The sequence below is a fragment of the Dasypus novemcinctus genome, chromosome 4 (assembly GCF_030445035.2).
Source record: "Dasypus novemcinctus isolate mDasNov1 chromosome 4, mDasNov1.1.hap2, whole genome shotgun sequence".
In the NCBI taxonomy this organism is placed as follows: Eukaryota; Metazoa; Chordata; class Mammalia; order Cingulata; family Dasypodidae; genus Dasypus; species Dasypus novemcinctus.
In genome coordinates this window covers 89,590,893-89,609,124 of record NC_080676.1, presented here as the reverse complement: position 1 = coordinate 89,609,124, position 18,232 = coordinate 89,590,893, and the positions used below count along the sequence as shown (strand labels likewise).

Here is an 18,232-nt window from a genome sequence, read left to right as displayed (position 1 = left end):
TTTGACTCTCCCTTTTCCTGGGCCTTTCAAGTTTTTACTGTTAGTTGAAACATTTCCTGACTCATTCTCATCTCTTTTTTCCAGGAAGTTGCTGGGTCCTCTGTGCTCTTTCAGCACTCCCTTCGTGTTTCTATGATAAAATTTACTGCTTTGAAGTTCTCAGTTTGTAGACCAACCTCTCTCTCTGTCAAAGGTCCATTGAGGTTAGGAGCTTTGTTTTGACATTATTTATCCCCAGACCTCTCTGACCATGTTTCATTACACTTTTTTGCTGGCTCCTCCTTCTGGCCCACCTGGTAATGTTAATATTCCCTTGACTTCTGTCCTTGGCACTCTTCTTCTCATGCTACTTCCTCATTCTCCTTGAGCAACTTCATGCATGTTCATGGTTTCAACCACTACCTCCAAGCAGATGGTTTCCAAGTCTATTTCTCCAATCTGGATTTCTCTTTTGAGCTCCAGACTCATAAAATCAACTGCCTGATAAACTAGGATTAACTCTGGCCTCTTGAATTCAGGAAGTCCAAACCTTACTACCTTCCTCCCCAAACGTACTTCCCTTGTATGTGTCTTCTTACTCTGAATTGTGCCAATATTATATAAGACAAGTTCAGGAGTCATTCAAACCATTTCCTTTTCCTTCACCCAAATTAGATCTGATGTCTCTCTTTCCCTATGAAAGAGCACAAACTCTTGCTTGATATGTACATCCAGTGGTAAGGTTTAACAATTTGCTTTCCAGGAAAAAAGGTTCTGATTCGAAGTATTTGCCATCTCTGGTATAAATACTTCCACCATGGTTGATTTCAAGCTACCTCTATGACATCACTGAACACGAAGTTGGGAAGAAATGCCCAGTAGCACACCATTATATGGTATTTACACCATGTAGCTATGATAGACACAGATATCCTCAAGAGCATAGGCAACAGTAAAAGCAAAATAAATAAGAAGTGGTGAATTGGAGGTATATATTTAATCTTCACTTAAATAAAATATTTATAGAATTTTTTAAATTTTTAATTCTTAAAAATTTAATCATAGGTACTTGCAAGCATACTACTTTATGATCTCCAATCTACCTGACATCCCAGCGTTTTCTTTCCATGTGTTTCTTCCCTTTAGCCCTATACTTTGATGATACTATGTTTTCACCTTCCTTAATGAAATAAGTCAGAATCATCTCTACGTGCCTTTGCCTGCAACACTCCCCACTCCCTTCTTCCCTCACCCGATCTACCTAGCAAACACCTTTTTATCTTTCCAGACACAAATTTAAAGTCATCTGATTTATAAACCTTTCCCCCCCACTCCCTTGGGCTGCTTCTTACGCATAAGTGTGCCTTGATGAATACACTATGCATATTTTAGCATGACACCTAGCTGGCATTTATTATTTACAAGTTTAACTTTGCCACTGGACCATGTTGCCATGTCTTGTTTATTTTTGTATCTGTTACATAGACCCTTAAAATAAAGTTGAATAAATTAACTGTGATACTAGAAGGCAGACAGTAAATGTTGGGTTGAGCCAGTTTCCACTCAGCCCCCTCTCCGCCACCAGGTTATCAGGTGTTTTTTCTCTGAAGACTTCCTCCGGATTTCAGATCACTTCTACTCTTTGCCCCTATTTGCCACTGTATCTCTACAGAACCATAGGGTCAATCATTTGCTTAAAGACTTCAGCTCTTTTGTTATAATAGAAGAGAATCTTTGGGTACAAAAGTTATATACAACACAGCCTGCGACCAGAAGTGAAGCAAATGTACATCTTTTGGAATTCTAATTCTAAAGTTACTTTTTAACTTTATATCTCAGACCAACATCTTCCTTAGAGCTAGTCCAGCCGCGAAGAAGCTTTAACGCTTTCCACTTGGGCCTCCATCCCCTTAGTTCCACGTTGAAACTGACCTTCTTGCTGCCACTCAAGACGCAGCTCAGTGACTTCCATAATTCTGCTGACAAACTGTGTGCTCTAAACACTTTCTCTAAGTTCTAAGTCCCTAAAGACAGTTCTCTTGTCTCTAGGGCTCCAGCTGATTCCACTGCATAGTCAGCCCTTTTTGTCTCTTTCTAAATCCACTGCTCTCCTAAACACTCCAGGTTCTCTTAAACTCTTGGTCTCTCAGAGATCTCTCTCTCAGTCCTTCCATTCCTGACCACCGAGTCTTTTCTCAGGCAAACCACTCACATATCTAGTAAGTAATTAAATTTTCATTAGTCCAGGCTCCAGCCTGACAGAAGATTTTTCTCAATACATATATAATTTGAGGAGTCATTTCCTGCATAGCTTCTAATCAGTTTTCCACAGGGACAAAGACAACCATCCCATGAACTAGAATTGCTTCATCTAATGTGCCTGAGTCAATTTATCAATCTATCCAGAGGCAAGAATTCTACTTTATTCTCTCTCCATCCCCAAGACCTCACACAGAACTTAGCACAATTAAGCCCTTTGTAAAATATTTGTTGAATGAAGAAATGAACTGAAAAAAAAGTACTGGGTATTTTTATCATGAAAAGTACCCAGAGACTTACATAACACCTATCTTTACCCCTAAGTCTAGGGAGACAAACTGCCAAGCTCTTAAGGAGTTCGTTTAGGCCTAACGATTCCTCCTGAGGTCCGGTTTGCTCATGCCAAAGATTCAGTTACCACTGAAGCAGTTGTGCGTTCATGGTCCTGAATTGAAATGAGCAGGATGAAATTTTACAATCCATCAAAACTTCTACTTCAAAGTTTGTTAGTACAGTAAGCTCTGCTTAATTTTAAAAACTTGCTCTTTGGGAAGCAGGTGTGGCTCAAATGATAGAGCTACCGCCTACCATATGGGAGGACCTGGGCTCAATCCCTGGGGCCTCCTGGTGAAAAAGAAGAAGAGAAACCATGCCTGTGCAAGTGCCTGCATGCTGAACCAGAGTCTGCTCAAGTGAGTCACGCAGCAAGATGACTCTGCATCAAAAGAGAGACAAGGGGAGAGTCAAAGTGAAGCACAGCAGAAACCAGGAGCCAAGGTGGCACAAGTGACAGGGAACCTCTCTCCACATCAGGGATCCCCAGGATTGAATCCTGGTGAATCCTAGAGGAGAGAAATTGAAAAGAGAAGACAACACAGACAGCAAAAACGGGGAAAATAAATAAATAAATGTTTAAAAAAACAACAACAAAAGACTGAAATTATACAAAAACAAAACAAAACCCCAAACTTCTCTTAGTGACTTTTGGTTTAAAGTGATATTAAAAAGCTACATGCCCTTGATTAGGTTAAACTGAGGCACATTTTCCCTCCAGGATGGAAGTTTCAGGACGAAATGGGCTGGCAGCTGAACAAGTTTATGATTGCCATTCTTGGGGCTTCGCCTCCTGCACCACAGACAACCGTTTCCTCAGGGTAGGGGCAAAACGGTTTGGCTGTTCCTGACAGATGGGCAGTCGGCAGAGTGGACCCTTCCCCAGGCCCGCGATCCATTGTGCGGCTGTGTGCTGGCCTCGAATCCAATCAGCCTGACTCCCCCGAGGAGGGGATGAATTGTGCAGCTGAGAAAGGAGCTCTCTGCGGGAGGGAGGCGGGTGGGCTGGACTGACACAAGGCAGGGCTAGCTTTTTGGACAGCTCTTAGCAACGGCCCTGCTGTGACCTTCCTCAGCCCTGAGAAAATCACATCAGTGTGCCATTCTTCCAGGCACCATGCAGCAGCGGCGGCCGGACGTCAAGGCAGCCTCCCCCTCTGCCTGTTAATTCCCGGCTTTTCCCCAGCCTAGGGTTTCTGCCTTTGCAAAGCGCTCCCGAGCGCGGGGACCACCACCCAGGCCCCTTGCCGCCTCCGCGTCCAGCCGTGATCGTGAGTCCTTGTGCATCGTCTCATCTCATTGATAGGCGGGATCGAGAGGGCGGTGCCAGTCCCCCCGGACCCGCCGGCTTTATTCTAGAGTCACTGGCGCGTGCCTGCGCTTTTCTCTCTCGTTCGGAGGCGAAACCCCCATTGGCTCCATTGGCTCTTTGATTTAAACCACGCCCGGCTGGCTGCCCGCTCTGCGGCGGCTCGGCCCGGCGGCCCAGCCTCATCCCAGCCCCGCTTGGAGGAGCCCGGGGGCTGCTGCTGCTATTGTGTGGATGCCGCGCGCGTCCTCTCTTCTCTTCCAGGGATGGCTAACCGCGGCCCCAGCTACGGCTTAAGCCGAGAGGTGCAGGAGAAGATCGAGCAGAAGTATGACGCGGACCTGGAGAACAAGCTGGTGGACTGGATTATCCTGCAGTGCGCCGAGGACATAGAGCACCCGCCTCCCGGCAGGACCCATTTTCAGAAATGGTTAATGGACGGGACGGTAAGGCCCGCGGTGATCTTTGTTGCCGGTGTCCGTGGGCTGGGAAACCCTCCAGGGCCCTTTCTTTTTCAGTTGAGGCTGCTCTGTGCCTCACCGGGAATGGGAAAGCCTTCCTTTCTTCGGAAGAAGGCTTGCGAGATTTGGGCTCCCTGCCCAATTCCCTAGCCACCTTACAGGATTCTCCACTCCGGGGAGACACCGCAGCTTCCTTCTGAGTGGTTGGCAAATTTGGGGCCCTTTTGCTTATTCAAAAGAGAATCGAGATGTCTTTCCTTAGAGCTCCCCAACCTTTTTGGTGCATGAGCTCACCTCAAGACAGTTACTTCCCTGGGGAATGGGTTAGTTAGATGGCAAAACAAAGGCAGGGTGTGGAACCCCCGCCTTCCTAATCCTCTGCAGCCCTGCTCCTGGGAGGCGCTGCTCAACGCCTGTTCGTTGAATGGATGGGTCCTCGTGAAACAGAAGGGAATTCTTATTTAACAACCGATTTTCTGGACAGATGCATGTGTGTGTTTGGGGGTTCCAAGACAGCAAGTTCTGCTGATTCAAACGAGCCCACATTTCCTGCGGACTGTGATTTACTGTTACATAACGGTTACCCCCATGCTTCTGTTTGGTTTCCCAGGACTTGGGTTATAGGTATCTGGGAGTAGAGTCCCCAGTTCAGATTCTCGTACACCTCATTAGAACATATGAGATGAGATCTTGTAGCCTGATTATGATCTGCCTCTTGATAGATGAAATTTTAGACTCCATCATTCTTTTCACCTCCAGGAGCCACTAACTCATCTTTCCATTGAAAGTCTAGAATCATGTCGTCTCCTCCTGTCCCATGTCATTCCCTATCTGTAAACATTCTTTGCCTCACCCAAAAAAGGGAAGGGAAGATCAAGGAAGGAAGGGAGCTCCCAGGCTCCAGGCAGGGGCAGCCTGGGGGTGGGGTCATCTGGGTCTTTGGGGTTCAGACTGGCAGTGGGCACAGTGCCCTGAGCCAGGCCTTCCTGAGGCCTGTCATTGCACATGCCCAAACCTGGTGACCCAAGCCTGGGGAGGGAGGGGGGCAGCATGAACCTTGCTTTAGTGGCCTGCAAATACAAAGGAAAGCATTGATTCTGTCTCCCCTTCTCCTCCTTCAGGTTCTGTGCAAACTGATAAATAGTTTATACCCACCGGGACAAGAACCCATCCCGAAGATCTCGGAGTCAAAGATGGCTTTTAAGCAGATGGAACAGATATCCCAGTTCCTAAAAGCTGCGGAGATTTACGGCGTCAGGACCACTGACATTTTTCAGACGGTGGATCTATGGGAAGGTAAACAGCCCGCGAACTGTGGAGTTCGCTCCCCTCCACTCCCGCCCCCTCTCTTTGTGAAACCTGCTCGCTGGGCCTGCGGGGCGGAGGGCGTGCTCAGCTGTCATCGCGGTGGCCCCGTCAGCCGCCGCCCCCACCCTATTTGTGATGCTCTGTTAGAGGGGGCGACCTCCTCTCAGGAGACGCACGCAGGAACCTCAGCGAACTTCATGCGTAAACACAAGCCTCCACTGAGAGCGAGCTAACAGGGTGCCTGCCTTTATTCCCCTTACCCCTCCCACGGCACACTCTTTCCGAACAAATCACAGCTCCTGGAAAGGGGAGAGGCAGGGGCTGAGTGCGCTTCTGACTCACCAGCGGCAGGGCTTATAGACAAAGCTGCCTGTTGGGATTTTGTCATTCAACTTGAGAAATAATTAGCCCTTCAACCTTTTAGTAAACCATTATCTGGAAACGTGGTGACTATACCTTCTTGATGGGTATTCTGCTCAGATAATCTGACAAATGATTTTTTTCTTTCAGATTTATGAATTGATTTGATTATGAAATCTTACAAAGGCATAGAAATCATCTTTCCGGACACATTTAATAGTCCACCATTATTGGGGGGAAATGATGTCAATGGTGACACGCCCAGAGAATATGGGACCTATGGTTACAGTGCTCCGTGTCCCTTTTAGCCGAAATAAGTCTCTCCATGCCACTGTGTTCTTGGTTGGGCCTGCTGGGGCACTGAGAGATGGATCAGCCCAGGCGGGGCTGCCCGAGGGACTGTCCTCTCACATATAATTGTCACTGACTGTCATCGGTCACCCACTCAATAAGATCCCCAGGGCAGTGACAAAAAAGGCTCTTTTGACAGTGAGAATGGGGTAACTTTCCTCTGAACAAGAGACAATGCTATTTATTTAATTTAGTTTAATTTAATTTATTTTGACAATGATATTTTGAGGGGTATTAGATGGTGGCTGAATTAGATTTCTAGCAGAGGACCATGCTATAAACAACTTGTTAAAAAATGCCTTCTCAATCCTCACAGTCCCTCTGTGACATGCAGAGAGCTGGCGTTTTATGTTTCCTTCAAAGATGGGTAGCTGAAATCCCAAAACACCAGTCGACTGACCTTATGTAGCACCAATACCTTGAAATCCAGGTATCCAAAACTTCAGGCCCTTCGACTCCATGAACACTTGGCTCAAAATCGCTAAGTCACCGTTGAGACTTGATTCCTACTTCTGAGACCAAAAACTGATGATTTTTTCAGTTAATACACTAGGCATTTTATGTGTTTACTACATAATGCCAGTGATCTCTCCTAACAGTCCTGTGAGGTGATTATTTCCCCCATTTCATAGATGATGAAATTGAAGCTTGCCCATGGTTCCTCATGCACATGGCACAGCTAGTAGTTCACAGAGCCAGAACTCAAACCCAGGCTCTCTGATGCCAAAGAACAGGCCTTAACTAGGTGGCCATGCTGTTCTCTGGCCAGGAAGCTTCATTTTCTTCACCTAAACCATGATCGTGCAGTTACTCATATCAGTGAGCAGCTGATTAGGATGACGAGGAGGAAGAGGAGGCTGATTCAGGGCTGTGTGGGACAGAAGGATAAAGTCCCTAAAGTCCCTGCACTGGGGTTAGTGTGAATGGAAAGAGCTTGGACGAGGTGAACAAGTACAGCAAGAGTGTAGGAGGACAGGGAAGCTGGGAGACCTGTGGGTGATGTGGATCCTGGGACTGCCTTGCTGCCCTTCCTTTACTAAGGATGATTCACTTGCCTTTCCTCTTTTTCCAAAGACCACACAGGTGACCTTTACACCTAGGAGGTGTTCAAAGCAAGGTGGAGGGGTGTAGAGGGCAATGGTCTCCTTTAAGCAGAGTAGGTAGATGTCTATACCACCTGCCCCCACCCTCTGAAGGAAGAGGGAGGCTGAGAGGCAAGAGCCCGAGGTAGGGCAGAGGGTGGGTGGACTCCAGCATCAGATAATGCCCCTAGAAAAAGGAACAGGACAGATGTGGAGACGTCCCCTGCCCAGGGCAGCAGAAGAATGGGGCTTTAAAGAAAATAAGGAAGGAGACCCACTTCATGGCTGTCGCGGCTGCCAGGTAGAAGGAAGAACTATAGGCAGGCCACGAGAGGGGTCAGGATAATGAGAGCTGGCAGTCGGGAAAGGGATGCTTAGGAGTTTCCAAATGACCCCTAGGTCCCACCCCCAGTCTCAGTGGCCCCCTCCAAGGAGTGGCAATGGAGGCTGCTCAGAAAGTTCAGGGAGATTCATCAAATGAGAGTATCTCTGTCTGGGGGAAAGGACAGAGTCTTGAATGGGTTGTTTTGAGCAGAAACATGGCACAGAGTAGGGAGCTGGCCTGGAGCGAGCGCAGCTGTGAAATCCTCAGTACAGCAGCCTGGACTGAGCAAACGAGGCCAGGGTGCTTTCCGCAAGAGCTGCTTGGTTGCTCATGAGTTTGAGGATGAATAAGCTGGAATCAAAGAGATGCTTCAGGGTAGGAGCGGCATGTGTTTGTGTGTCAGTGTGCAAGTAAGGGTGTATATGTTGGTACACACAGCTCTTCAGCTAGCCATTTGTTTAGCTTAATCTCACGTTGTCCCTACTATCCCACACCCCAGCTGTGGTTTTAGTGCTGTCCTCCGCGCATTTCGGTCTCCTCACATTAATTCCTGGTTCCATGTGCCATGTTTGCGGTGGCCGCGGCTGCCTGCCTGCAGCCCTTCTTCCTGGGTTCTCCTCCTCCTCCGCGGGCACTTTATGCTCTACAGATCTCAGTCGCTCTAGTCAGTGGCCCATCCCTCTTCTTCCAAAGACCCTGCCTGGCAGGTTTGCTCATTGAAGCTCCGATAACTCAGATAAGCAGGGACCCAAGATAAACTCACTAACTTGAAACCCCTTGTAGATGCAAGCGGAATGTTTTAAATGGACTCAGTGGAAATCAGAATAAAAGATCTAAGGCTTTTAAGCAAGAACCTGGGACTGAGTGGTCCAGAAGACAATCCAGGCACAGGACCTTGTAGACAAAGCTCTGGAGGTTTGCCTTGGTGGGGAGTGGAGTTACTTTTCAGGGATGAGGAAGAAGTGGGAGCAGCTGAGAGGAATGGAAGAGGATGGTGAAGTCTTTCTCTCAGCTGAGAGAAGGCGAATGGCCTGGCAGGTTACTTTCAGACCTGCCAGGGTGCCCTGAAAGGGCAGGGGTGGGCCATCTCAGCTGTCTGTGACTCAGGGGAGAGCACACTGGTTCAGCGTGGGTCGGACTCCAGCATCTTCTTTTCTTCTTTCTATTTTTCTTTTGTTCTTTCCCCACCATCTTTTTTTATAGAAGGAGAGGGGAAAGGAGAAGAAAGGAGTAGCAGGAGAAGCAGCGTTGTATGTGTTTGTGTGTGTGTGTGTGACAGAGGGAGAAAGAGAAAGGGAGAACAAGATGGAAGAAGTGCAAATCTGGACAGAATAACTGCGAAGAAAGATGATCCTGGAAGATGTTAGGGTAAAGAGCATGGACTCTGGAGTCAAATATCAGACTGCCTGGTTTAAACCTCTTTTCCACCACTTATCAATGGACCTCTCCAAACCTTGATTTTCTCAGCTATAAAATGGAGATTAGAATAGTACCTATCTCACAGGGTTAATGTGAGGAGTAAATGATATATTACATTAGAAATGCTTACATAGCATCTGGCAATAATAGATTTTAATAAATGTTGGCAGTATAAAAATTATCTGCCTGTCCTTCCTAAGACAGGAAAATGAGAGAGAGAAGAACAGGTCTGGAAATCTCTCTCATATTCTATCTTGGAACTTCATTAATGGCATCACGCAGTAGCTAATAAGGTTGCCTGGATGATTTTTGCCCTCTCTGTTATCTGTGATGCCTTCACCTCATCTGCTCTCCTCCATTTCTTCCCTTGTTTTGCCTTCCATTGCCCTCTTAATATCTTTCTGCATAATATATTGTATTTACAGTTCCAGACCTAGAGGATCCTGGTATGGTGGAAAGAGTGTGAGTTCTTCTATAGTTACATACCAGCTTTGTGACCTTGTTTAAGTTGCTTACCCACTCTGATCTTCAGTTCCTTTCTCATAGGGTTCTTGGAAGTGTTACATGTGTAAAATTCCTAGCACAATACTTGGCTAATAAACACTGAATAAATGTTGGTTTCTTTCCCCTTATTGTAAAAAATTGATCCTTTTGGTCCCTTTGCATAACTATATAAGCATTAGATATGTAGAATTCTAAAACGTCAGAGTAGGTAAGACTCAGCGATGAATCAACTCTAATTGCCCTTCTCAGTAATCCCACTGATGAGACTCCTCACCATGTAGTTTTGTCATACCTCCCTGTTCCCCTCTCCTTGCTGACTGTGAGTTAGGGAGGTGCAGTTTTTATACACTGGGGGTGGAGTACCTGGAAGGTTCAAATATGTTCTCTGGGGAGGTGTCGCTAAATGTGCCATTCCTCAACAGCAACAACAGAAGAACTTTGCCTCAAGTCTGAAAGGTAGTTTGGGAATTTGTAAGATAACCGTAGTTACCGTAGACATCACAAACGCCTATTGCTTGAAGCTGCCTTTTCCCTCAGAACGGCCTTCCCTGTATTTTCTCTGGGTGGCTGCTGACAACTGTATTTGGCAGGTTTGTGCTTCACTGGGGGTTCTCAAACTCTAGGGTGCACCAGAATCACCTGGAGGGCTTGTTGAATCCTAGACTGTTGACTACATACCCTGAGTTTCGAAGGGATTAGGTCTGAACTGGGGTCTGAGAAATTGCATTTCTAACCCATTCCCAGGTGATGCTGGTTCTGCTGGTTGGGCACCCCACTTTGAACTTGGAGAACCACTGCCCTAGAGAGTTTCTTCTTCTTCAGATAGGAGGCAAGTAACCACAAACCAGGGAGCAAGCCCAGCCTACTCTCTGGCACTTTTCCCTTGATTACAGCTGTAATTTATCTGCCTTGAGTGGAGGGTTGAGGACCATACAATAAGAAATGGTTTCTTTATCTATTCCTTGCTTTCTCCATAATTCTCAGGAAGATGTAAAATGCCAGTATTCCAAGAATTATGATGATGCGTTAAGACCAACATAAAATAGAAGTAGCTCTGCAACAGTTTTCTCTGAAAAGATTGATTTTTGGTATTAACAGTAGAAATAGAAAGTGGAGAGTGCCTGACCTGCCTTTATGCACACATAATTTTTCTCTGGCTTTTTTCCTTTTTTTTTTTTTTTAACCCTTCTCATTTACTTTTTCTTTCCAAAACAGGCATAAAATATAACTGAAGTAACAAAAAATATATGAAGAGAGCAAAGTCCTTGTAAAAGTATCTTTAGGCAATAGCACTCAGACTTACTTGCATTAAGAATCCCTGGGGAGGAGGGGGAAGGATGCCCTGGCCCCACTTGCAGAGATTATAATATAGTAGTTTGGGAAACAAGACCACACTGTGGGAAATGTTCTATAACTTTCTACTGTCAAGTAAAAATGTTAGTTGCTCTCTGAGACCCTGAACAGGTTTATTAAGTGAGGTTAAGTGAGGCAGGGAAAGCTACTACACCACCAGTTCTTTTTTAAACTTCAAGTCTAACATTAACCCATGGCCGTGATTGGGTGATGGAAGACTCCTGGTAGAAAATTAAAATTCTGAGCTGTGTTGGTGTAAATTTGAGTCCTCTTACATGTGTCACTTCTCCTGTTATGGTCAGCGATCTCCTTAGATCACTACCAAGACTTAGTCTCATTTCTGTTCCCCTCACGTTTAGAAAATTCCTAACACCTAGTCCATCCTTCTTTTAAGGATGTTTTTCTTCTCTCTTCTTGAAAGAATGAACTCGAGCAGTGGTTTTCAAGCTGCCTTGAAAAGACAACAGTTCCCACAAGGGGCAGCTTTCAGGGAGCAGAGAGATTCCAAGCCACTGGGGCTCTGGGCTGCTTCCCAACTTGGATCAGAGCCCTTCTAATGATTGGTTTTACTACTTGACTTTGTGGAAGACATCTCTGGAAGGAGTGATTGCTTAACAAATATTGTTTAGTACTTACCATATGCAAAACACTGTGATGTTTTAAAAAATTGGCAATCAATCTGTTGGAGCAGGGCTTGACTATCCATCTGGCTGCATCAGAGTCATCTCAGGAGGTTGCCCCAGCCTCTGAATTTTTAAGATTCTCAGGTAATTTTGATGCCCACTCTAGTTTGAGAGTCACCAGATTAGACTCTTTCTCTCTCAAACTTGCCTGATAAAATGAATCAACTGGGGATCTTATAAAAATATAGACTCCCAGGCCCCACCCAGGACTGCAGAATCAGTCTCTCAAGGGAATGACCTGAAAATTCATATTTTTTCAAGAGGTTACCCACTCCACATCCATAAACAGTCTAAGAAGTTTGGGAAATCCTGGTCTAAAGCAGGCTGTGTTGGGCCACTTTTTATGTCTGCACACTTTTAAAGGCATCCTAAGTAGACAGATGTTACACTTGGTTGTGAGAAGAGCAGTTTAGCTTTTGTTGTTTTATACCTGCACAATTCACAGCTTTCTTTTAATGACACTGCTCCTTTAGGAATATAAAGTTTTGACCCTTGATCACAGGAATCAGTCTCAACAAATAGCACCAACTCCTTCCAAGTGCTGCTTCCCCCACAAGCACTTTAGCTGGGCTTCTGAACTAGCAAGAAAGGTAAGATTAGATAAACATCTTTCTGTTTCATCAGCCCAAAAATGCTGGCATTCTTCACAAGGAATCTTTATTAAAAAGCAAACAAGACATATTAAGAAAACAAGCTAGACATGAACTGGTTTCAGAATGCAGGCTTGCCTGGTCATAACATTATTTAGAACTTGGCCAGCACTCTCATGGGGAGTCTAGGCCCTACCTGCTTTTCCTTGCTTCAGTCCTATTGGGTTGAGACTTGGAGCAATTATCCCATACAAAGGCACTCAAGCATGAGACTTACAGCCATTTGGGATGGGGGCTCTGGATCCTGAAGGGCCCAAAAAGCTGCACCTCAGTCTTATCCTGCCCAGTGCATTCCCTATGGCCTGGCAGCAGCCACTGTGACCCCTTTGGATCATTCCCGATCACTGGCTCTTGCATGCTTCCCCAGCCAGCCTGCAACGGGGCTTTCCTAGGAGACGGCAGGGTGGTGAAGAGAACTGCTTGTGGGCTTACATTCAGACAGACCTGAGCTAGAGCCAGCTGTAATTCACTTTTTGGAAGACTTTGGGCAAGTTATTTAATCTGCCTGCATTAGTTTCTCCATCCGTACATTGGGAAGAATAATACCAACTCCATGGGGTTGAGGTCACATACAATAAAGTATTTGGTCTATAAATGATATCAGATTCTCTTGCCTGAGTACTTTTATTAAGGGAAATGTTCCCAACTTGTTCTTGTCCAATAATGCTTCCTTTCCTGGTTTCATCTGCCCAATCTTTTTAAAGATTTATTTATTTATTTCTCTCCCCTTCCCCCCGACCCCGGTTGTCTGTTCTCTGTGTCTATTTGCTGTGTCTTCTTTGTTCATTTCTGTTGTTATCAGAGGCACAGGAATCTGTGTTTCTTTTTGTTGCATCATCTTGTTGCGTCAGCTCTCCATGTGTGCAGCGCCATTCCTGGGCAGGCTGCACTTTCTTTCACGCTGGGCGACTCTCCTTAGGGGGTGCACTCCTTGCGCGTGGGGCTCCCCTGCGCGGGGATACCCCTGAGTGGCAGGGCACACCTTGCACGCATCAGCACTGCGCTTGGGCCAGCTCCACACGGGTCAAGGAGGCCCGGGGTTTGAACCGCAGACCTCCCATGTGGTAGACGGACGCCCTAACCACTGGGCCAGCTTTCCACTCTCCTAGGGTGGGACTGATGTGGATAGTTCCAGATTCCTGGATATCTTACCCTTGTCCTCACCTTAGTTCCTGCAGTCCTTTCTGAGTTTCTTGTAGGATACACACGACCTGTCTGCTTGTGAGGGAGCTTGGCTCTACAGTTTTAGCAGAGCTGACCTCTTTGCCTCTTCAGCACCTTTGCTTCAGGATGCTATTTGTGCTGGCTGCTAGGCTCCATGTTTCCCAACATCCCCGACATATCAGACCAGCTCTTTCCAACCACCAGAAACAGTGTGCACTTTGTACAGAGAGGAGATGACTGATACACCATAACCTAAACCTTTCTGGGCTTAATTAGTTCTCTAGGTTCTCTTTAATGACTTATGGCTTAAGCACAAACCCTCTCCCTAACTCTTCCCAGAGCAACCCTTCTAATAGAATCACTCCAGACCTTATTTATTTATTTATTTATTTATTTATTTATTTATTTATTTTAAATCCTGCTGTTCAGGAACAATTACCAAAAAAAACCTTTTCATCTGGGGAAGAGGAATCATTCTAACCACCACCTCTGTGTTTCTCATATTCTTCATATTCCTTGTGCACTGTCATCCCTTCCATCTGCTGCCCAGATACTCCATTGTCCGCCACCCCAGCTGTTCCTTGAGTCAGGGGAATTCTCTATTGTGATCTTTTCATCTCTGTATCCATCACCCCTTCCCACAGAGTCTTGGGATCCAGGAAATCATCCCATGATTAATTTCGGAGGTGAGGAATGAAGAGAGAGGTGGAGGAAGGAGGATCTGCTGTCTTTTTGTTCTTTGAAAAAAATGGATATCCTGACCTCGACCTCCTCTGTGGCCCTTAATAGTTTATTTTGTTACAGTCCATCCTCCATTCTCACTTTCCATCTGCCCTTCCCCTGTAATTCTGTATTCCCTGGTGGCTGAGCTGCAGAAGCCAGGCTGGAGAGACTGCAGATGGTGCACTGGTCTAAATAGGGCCTTTTAATATTTGCCCTTAACTTTCATAGCTCCCTGCAAAGCTGAATGCTACCTCCTTTTTTTTTTTTTTTTTTTTTTTTTGTAGTTATTTTGAATTGATTTTAAACTTACAAGACAGTTACGAAAGTAATACAAAACCAATACAGAGAACTCTAATATACCCCCATCCAGATTCCCAGATGCTGCCTTCCTTTTAATTCTGTGCCTTTTAGTTTCTGCACTCCAAACTTATGACTTTCATGGACCTTTGATCTGCTACCAGGATGTATCAGTCACTGGAAGGGAGAAAAATAGAAAGAATGGGAGGAGCAGGCTGACCTATGCAGACCTTCTCCGTGAGTTAAGGTTCCCTGGGCTTCTCTAAGTAACCGTGCTCTCCATCCCAAAGTGCAAGAGGGCACACCAAAGACCTCCTGCTTTTGCTCTCACTCTCTCTCACACACAAACCAAGTACTTTTTTAGTCTCCATTTATCTTCCTTCAAGTAGCACAAAACTAAAGGCCTGTTCTTTGTGTCAGATTAAATGCCTTCTGTATTGGTTTGATTTTCTTTGCTGAGCCTATGGCCCAAATAGCCAAGTAAATACTCAATTTCATGCACATGGATGAGTTTAGACCTTTTTAACCAGATAAAGGAAAAGAGAGGAACCACCTGGGGTTTGGCACAGAGTTAACCCATCCAAACAACTTCTCTCTTTATGGTACAGAGGAAATAGTTTTCTTTAACAGGACCATCATACAAACCCATCCACAAGATTTCCTATTACACAAGCTTGTAGAATCCACCAAGACAAGGTCTTCTGCTTAGGGCAGGGATCTACCAATATCTGGGCTGTTAAGTGTTTGAAATATTTTTGTCATGCAACAACTATGGGTGGGTTAGAAAATGGGTATTTCTGGTATGCACAAAGTAGAGAATAACCAACCAGGTTATTTTTTGTTCCTTTGTGAGATGTTCGGCTATAGTCATCTTATGGCCACATCAAGAAGTTTGATATATAATGTCTCCCTCTCGAGTTTGATCACCCACTGCTTCTTATCAGAACTTCCTTCCTGGAGGTCTAGCTCCATTCTCCCATTATTCCTTGGCCCTGATGCATTCTTGGCTTTAATCTCTGTTGACCTCCAGGGAAGGACATGGCAGCAGTGCAAAGGACCCTGATGGCTCTAGGCAGTGTTGCAGTCACCAAGGATGACGGCTGCTACCGGGGAGAGCCATCCTGGTTTCACAGGTAAAAATCTCTTCCTGGATTCCTGGAGCAGAGGATGATTTTAATCAGAGGGAGTGTCTGAAGCCCTGGAACTCCCCAGAGGCTACCAATACATGAAGACCCCAGGAGCAAGCACTCCCAGTTCTACAATTCAGTCCCCCAGAGTAAGGAAAGATGACGCATTTGTTCAGGCCAATATCCCACCCAGGCGGGAAAGGTTGGTCCTTTCCTACTGGTTGTCTGGATCTCTTAGCTCTGACCAGTTTGCATTTCTACTGAGGGTGAGTGAGACTAAATGTTTTTTTTTCGGAGGTGACTTGATGTCTGAACCGGTTTTATTATGACCCAAGCAGCCCTGAATCTACCTTTTGTTTGTTTGATTTTTTGCACTTAATGAAGGATAAACATGTCCTCTTTGCCTGAGACAGTCCTGATTAATGCCTGTTCTCCCAAAATATTTCTTAATAGCACCCTCTTTCACTCCAAAAGTGTCCTGGCCTGGGAGATAAATTATATGGTCATTTCAATAAAGGGCCTTTTTTTCCAAAGAAGTTTGCTTTTTTTAGGGGTAGAGTGGGGTGGGAAGTGGTGGTGGGAGCTTAAACTCTAACCCAATAGCTTAGTGATGGATAAAGAGAAAAGATCATCTGGTAGCACATAAGTGACTCTACATTTCCCTGACACACTTTTCTTCTCCTTTACTGTTAAAAAAGTAGCAGCTTGTATTATTTTAAAGGAATCCTGGTCTGAAAGCCTACTAGATATTGGCCAGCTGAGACCCTAGTTCTAGTCCCGGTTCTACTAGTAACTCATTGTGGTCTACATGACCCACAAAACCAAACTTATTTACTATCTGGTTCTTTGCCTAAGTTTGCTGACCTCTGATCTAGTGTAAGAAATTTCCCCTGGTTAACTTCCTCAGCTCTAAAATGGAACATCAGTCCTTGGCCCTGCAGAGGGAAGGGTGGAATGGGATTACTGAAAGAATTAAGAGACTTGACCTGCTCTGGAAGAAGAGCCGATATGAATTTCATGAGATAACGGTAACAGAGGGTGAGAAAATGCCCTCAGTCTGGCCTAAAGGGGTTGGAGAAGACTGGAGCAGTGGAGAGAGGGGGAGAAAGAAGGAAAGCTGAGCCACTGATTCAGCTCTCTCCTTTGGTGGGAATCTGGAAAACCACTTGGACTTGGGGAAAGGAAGCTGATATATCTGATCATGATGTAGGGCCTTTTCTTCTCTTCCCCACTGGAGCCTCCCGAAAGGCATGATCTTGAGAAGCGTTTGAAAACTGTCAGAATGACATTATTCCATCTTGTTCCCTTTGCCCAGGAAAGCCCAGCAGAACCGGAGAGGTTTCTCAGAGGAGCAGCTTCGCCAGGGACAGAACGTAATAGGCCTTCAGATGGGCAGCAACAAGGGGGCATCCCAGGCAGGCATGACCGGGTACGGGATGCCCAGGCAGATCATGTGAGGCGCGCCTCCTGCCGCCCTGCACGGGGGACCAGTGCACCCCGCCACAGTCTCCGTGGAAAAGAAAAGATAGTTAGTGACCTTCTGACCTTCTCTTTATCAAAACCTCCTGTCCTTGGTTTTTGCCAGTGCTGCATCTTTGCTGAGAATCCACGTTGCCTACTGCTGCCACCTTCTGTTCATTTAGAACTATGCAAAGACTCCGCTTTCTTCCTCTTGCTGCGCTCCTCTGCACTGATGTCTGTCTGATTATTTATTTATTTATTTGCCAGCAATTTCCCCCCTCCCCTTACAGAACAAACCCAATAAAGAAGTTAGTCTTGTGTGTTGAAATGTGAAGTTCTTTCTTTGCCTACGGGACTTTGCAGGCAGGGCTTTGTATCCTGTCCCCCAAGAGGCCAGAACGATGGAACAGCTTTGACTATAGTTGATGTAGAGATGAGCCATGAGGACGGCCTCTCAAGTTGACAGCACTTGTCTTGGCAATTGCAGTAGGAAGTTTAAAAATAGTTCTGCCTAGTCCAAAAGTCGAAGGCCATGAACTCCAGACCAAGGTCTTTGACCCCACATCTTGTCTGAGCACCTATTTTGTACTTATTATGTTAGACCCTGAAGAAAGTACAGAAATGAGCAAGACAAAGACCCGGTTCTTAAGGAATTCTCACAAAGAGAGAGGTCCAGGAAGTATTTGATGGTGGAGGGACAGAATCGGTGGAAAAATGGGTGGTGGTGTCAAATGGATGGGTGCAGAGATGGGGAAATAAGTGAGCAGTTTTCAATTCTTTAGTCATCACCCTCCAGGACAGATCCTGGTTCTGATGTTGAAGTTTCTACAGTTCCCTTATCAGCCAGGAGTTATCAGAAATGTAAGTTTCTCTCCTAAAGTCGTTTATAGGGTTTCAACCCCATAATACTCTGGGATATGGCCAAGACTGAGATCTAACTAAGATGGGGTCGGTTTGTGAGATTTTCTCAGCCATAGAAAAATTAAGAGGGCAAATAACCTGGGGACTACCAACTCCTCTTATTTTCTACCCATAGAAACAAGAAAAAAAAGTGATGCATTTAATAAGAGAGGAAATAAGGTAT

The 18,232-nt window shown here is 45.6% G+C and overlaps 1 protein-coding gene across 1 annotated transcript; it reads left to right on the top strand.

Annotated features, from left to right (window-relative positions):
* The first annotated feature begins 3,662 nt into the window (after positions 1-3,662).
* TAGLN3 (transgelin 3) lies at positions 3,663-17,476 on the top strand. The gene is made up of 4 exons (XM_004483403.5): positions 3,663-4,326; positions 5,463-5,637; positions 15,591-15,693; positions 17,003-17,476. Exons 1-4 carry the CDS (start codon positions 4,147-4,149, stop codon positions 17,142-17,144), a joined length of 600 nt encoding a protein of 199 aa, XP_004483460.2. The 5' UTR covers positions 3,663-4,146; the 3' UTR covers positions 17,145-17,476.
* The last annotated feature ends 756 nt before the right edge of the window (positions 17,477-18,232 follow it).

Coding starts and splice junctions, on each gene's coding strand:
- TAGLN3 (XM_004483403.5), top strand. CDS start 4,147: ATGGCTAACCGCGGCCCCAGCTACGGCTTAAGCCGAGAGGTGCAGGAG. Junction 5,638..15,590: donor GACGGTGGATCTATGGGAAG/GTAAACAGCCCG, acceptor GTTGACCTCCAG/GGAAGGACATGGCAGCAGTG. Junction 15,694..17,002: donor GAGCCATCCTGGTTTCACAG/GTAAAAATCTCT, acceptor CCCTTTGCCCAG/GAAAGCCCAGCAGAACCGGA.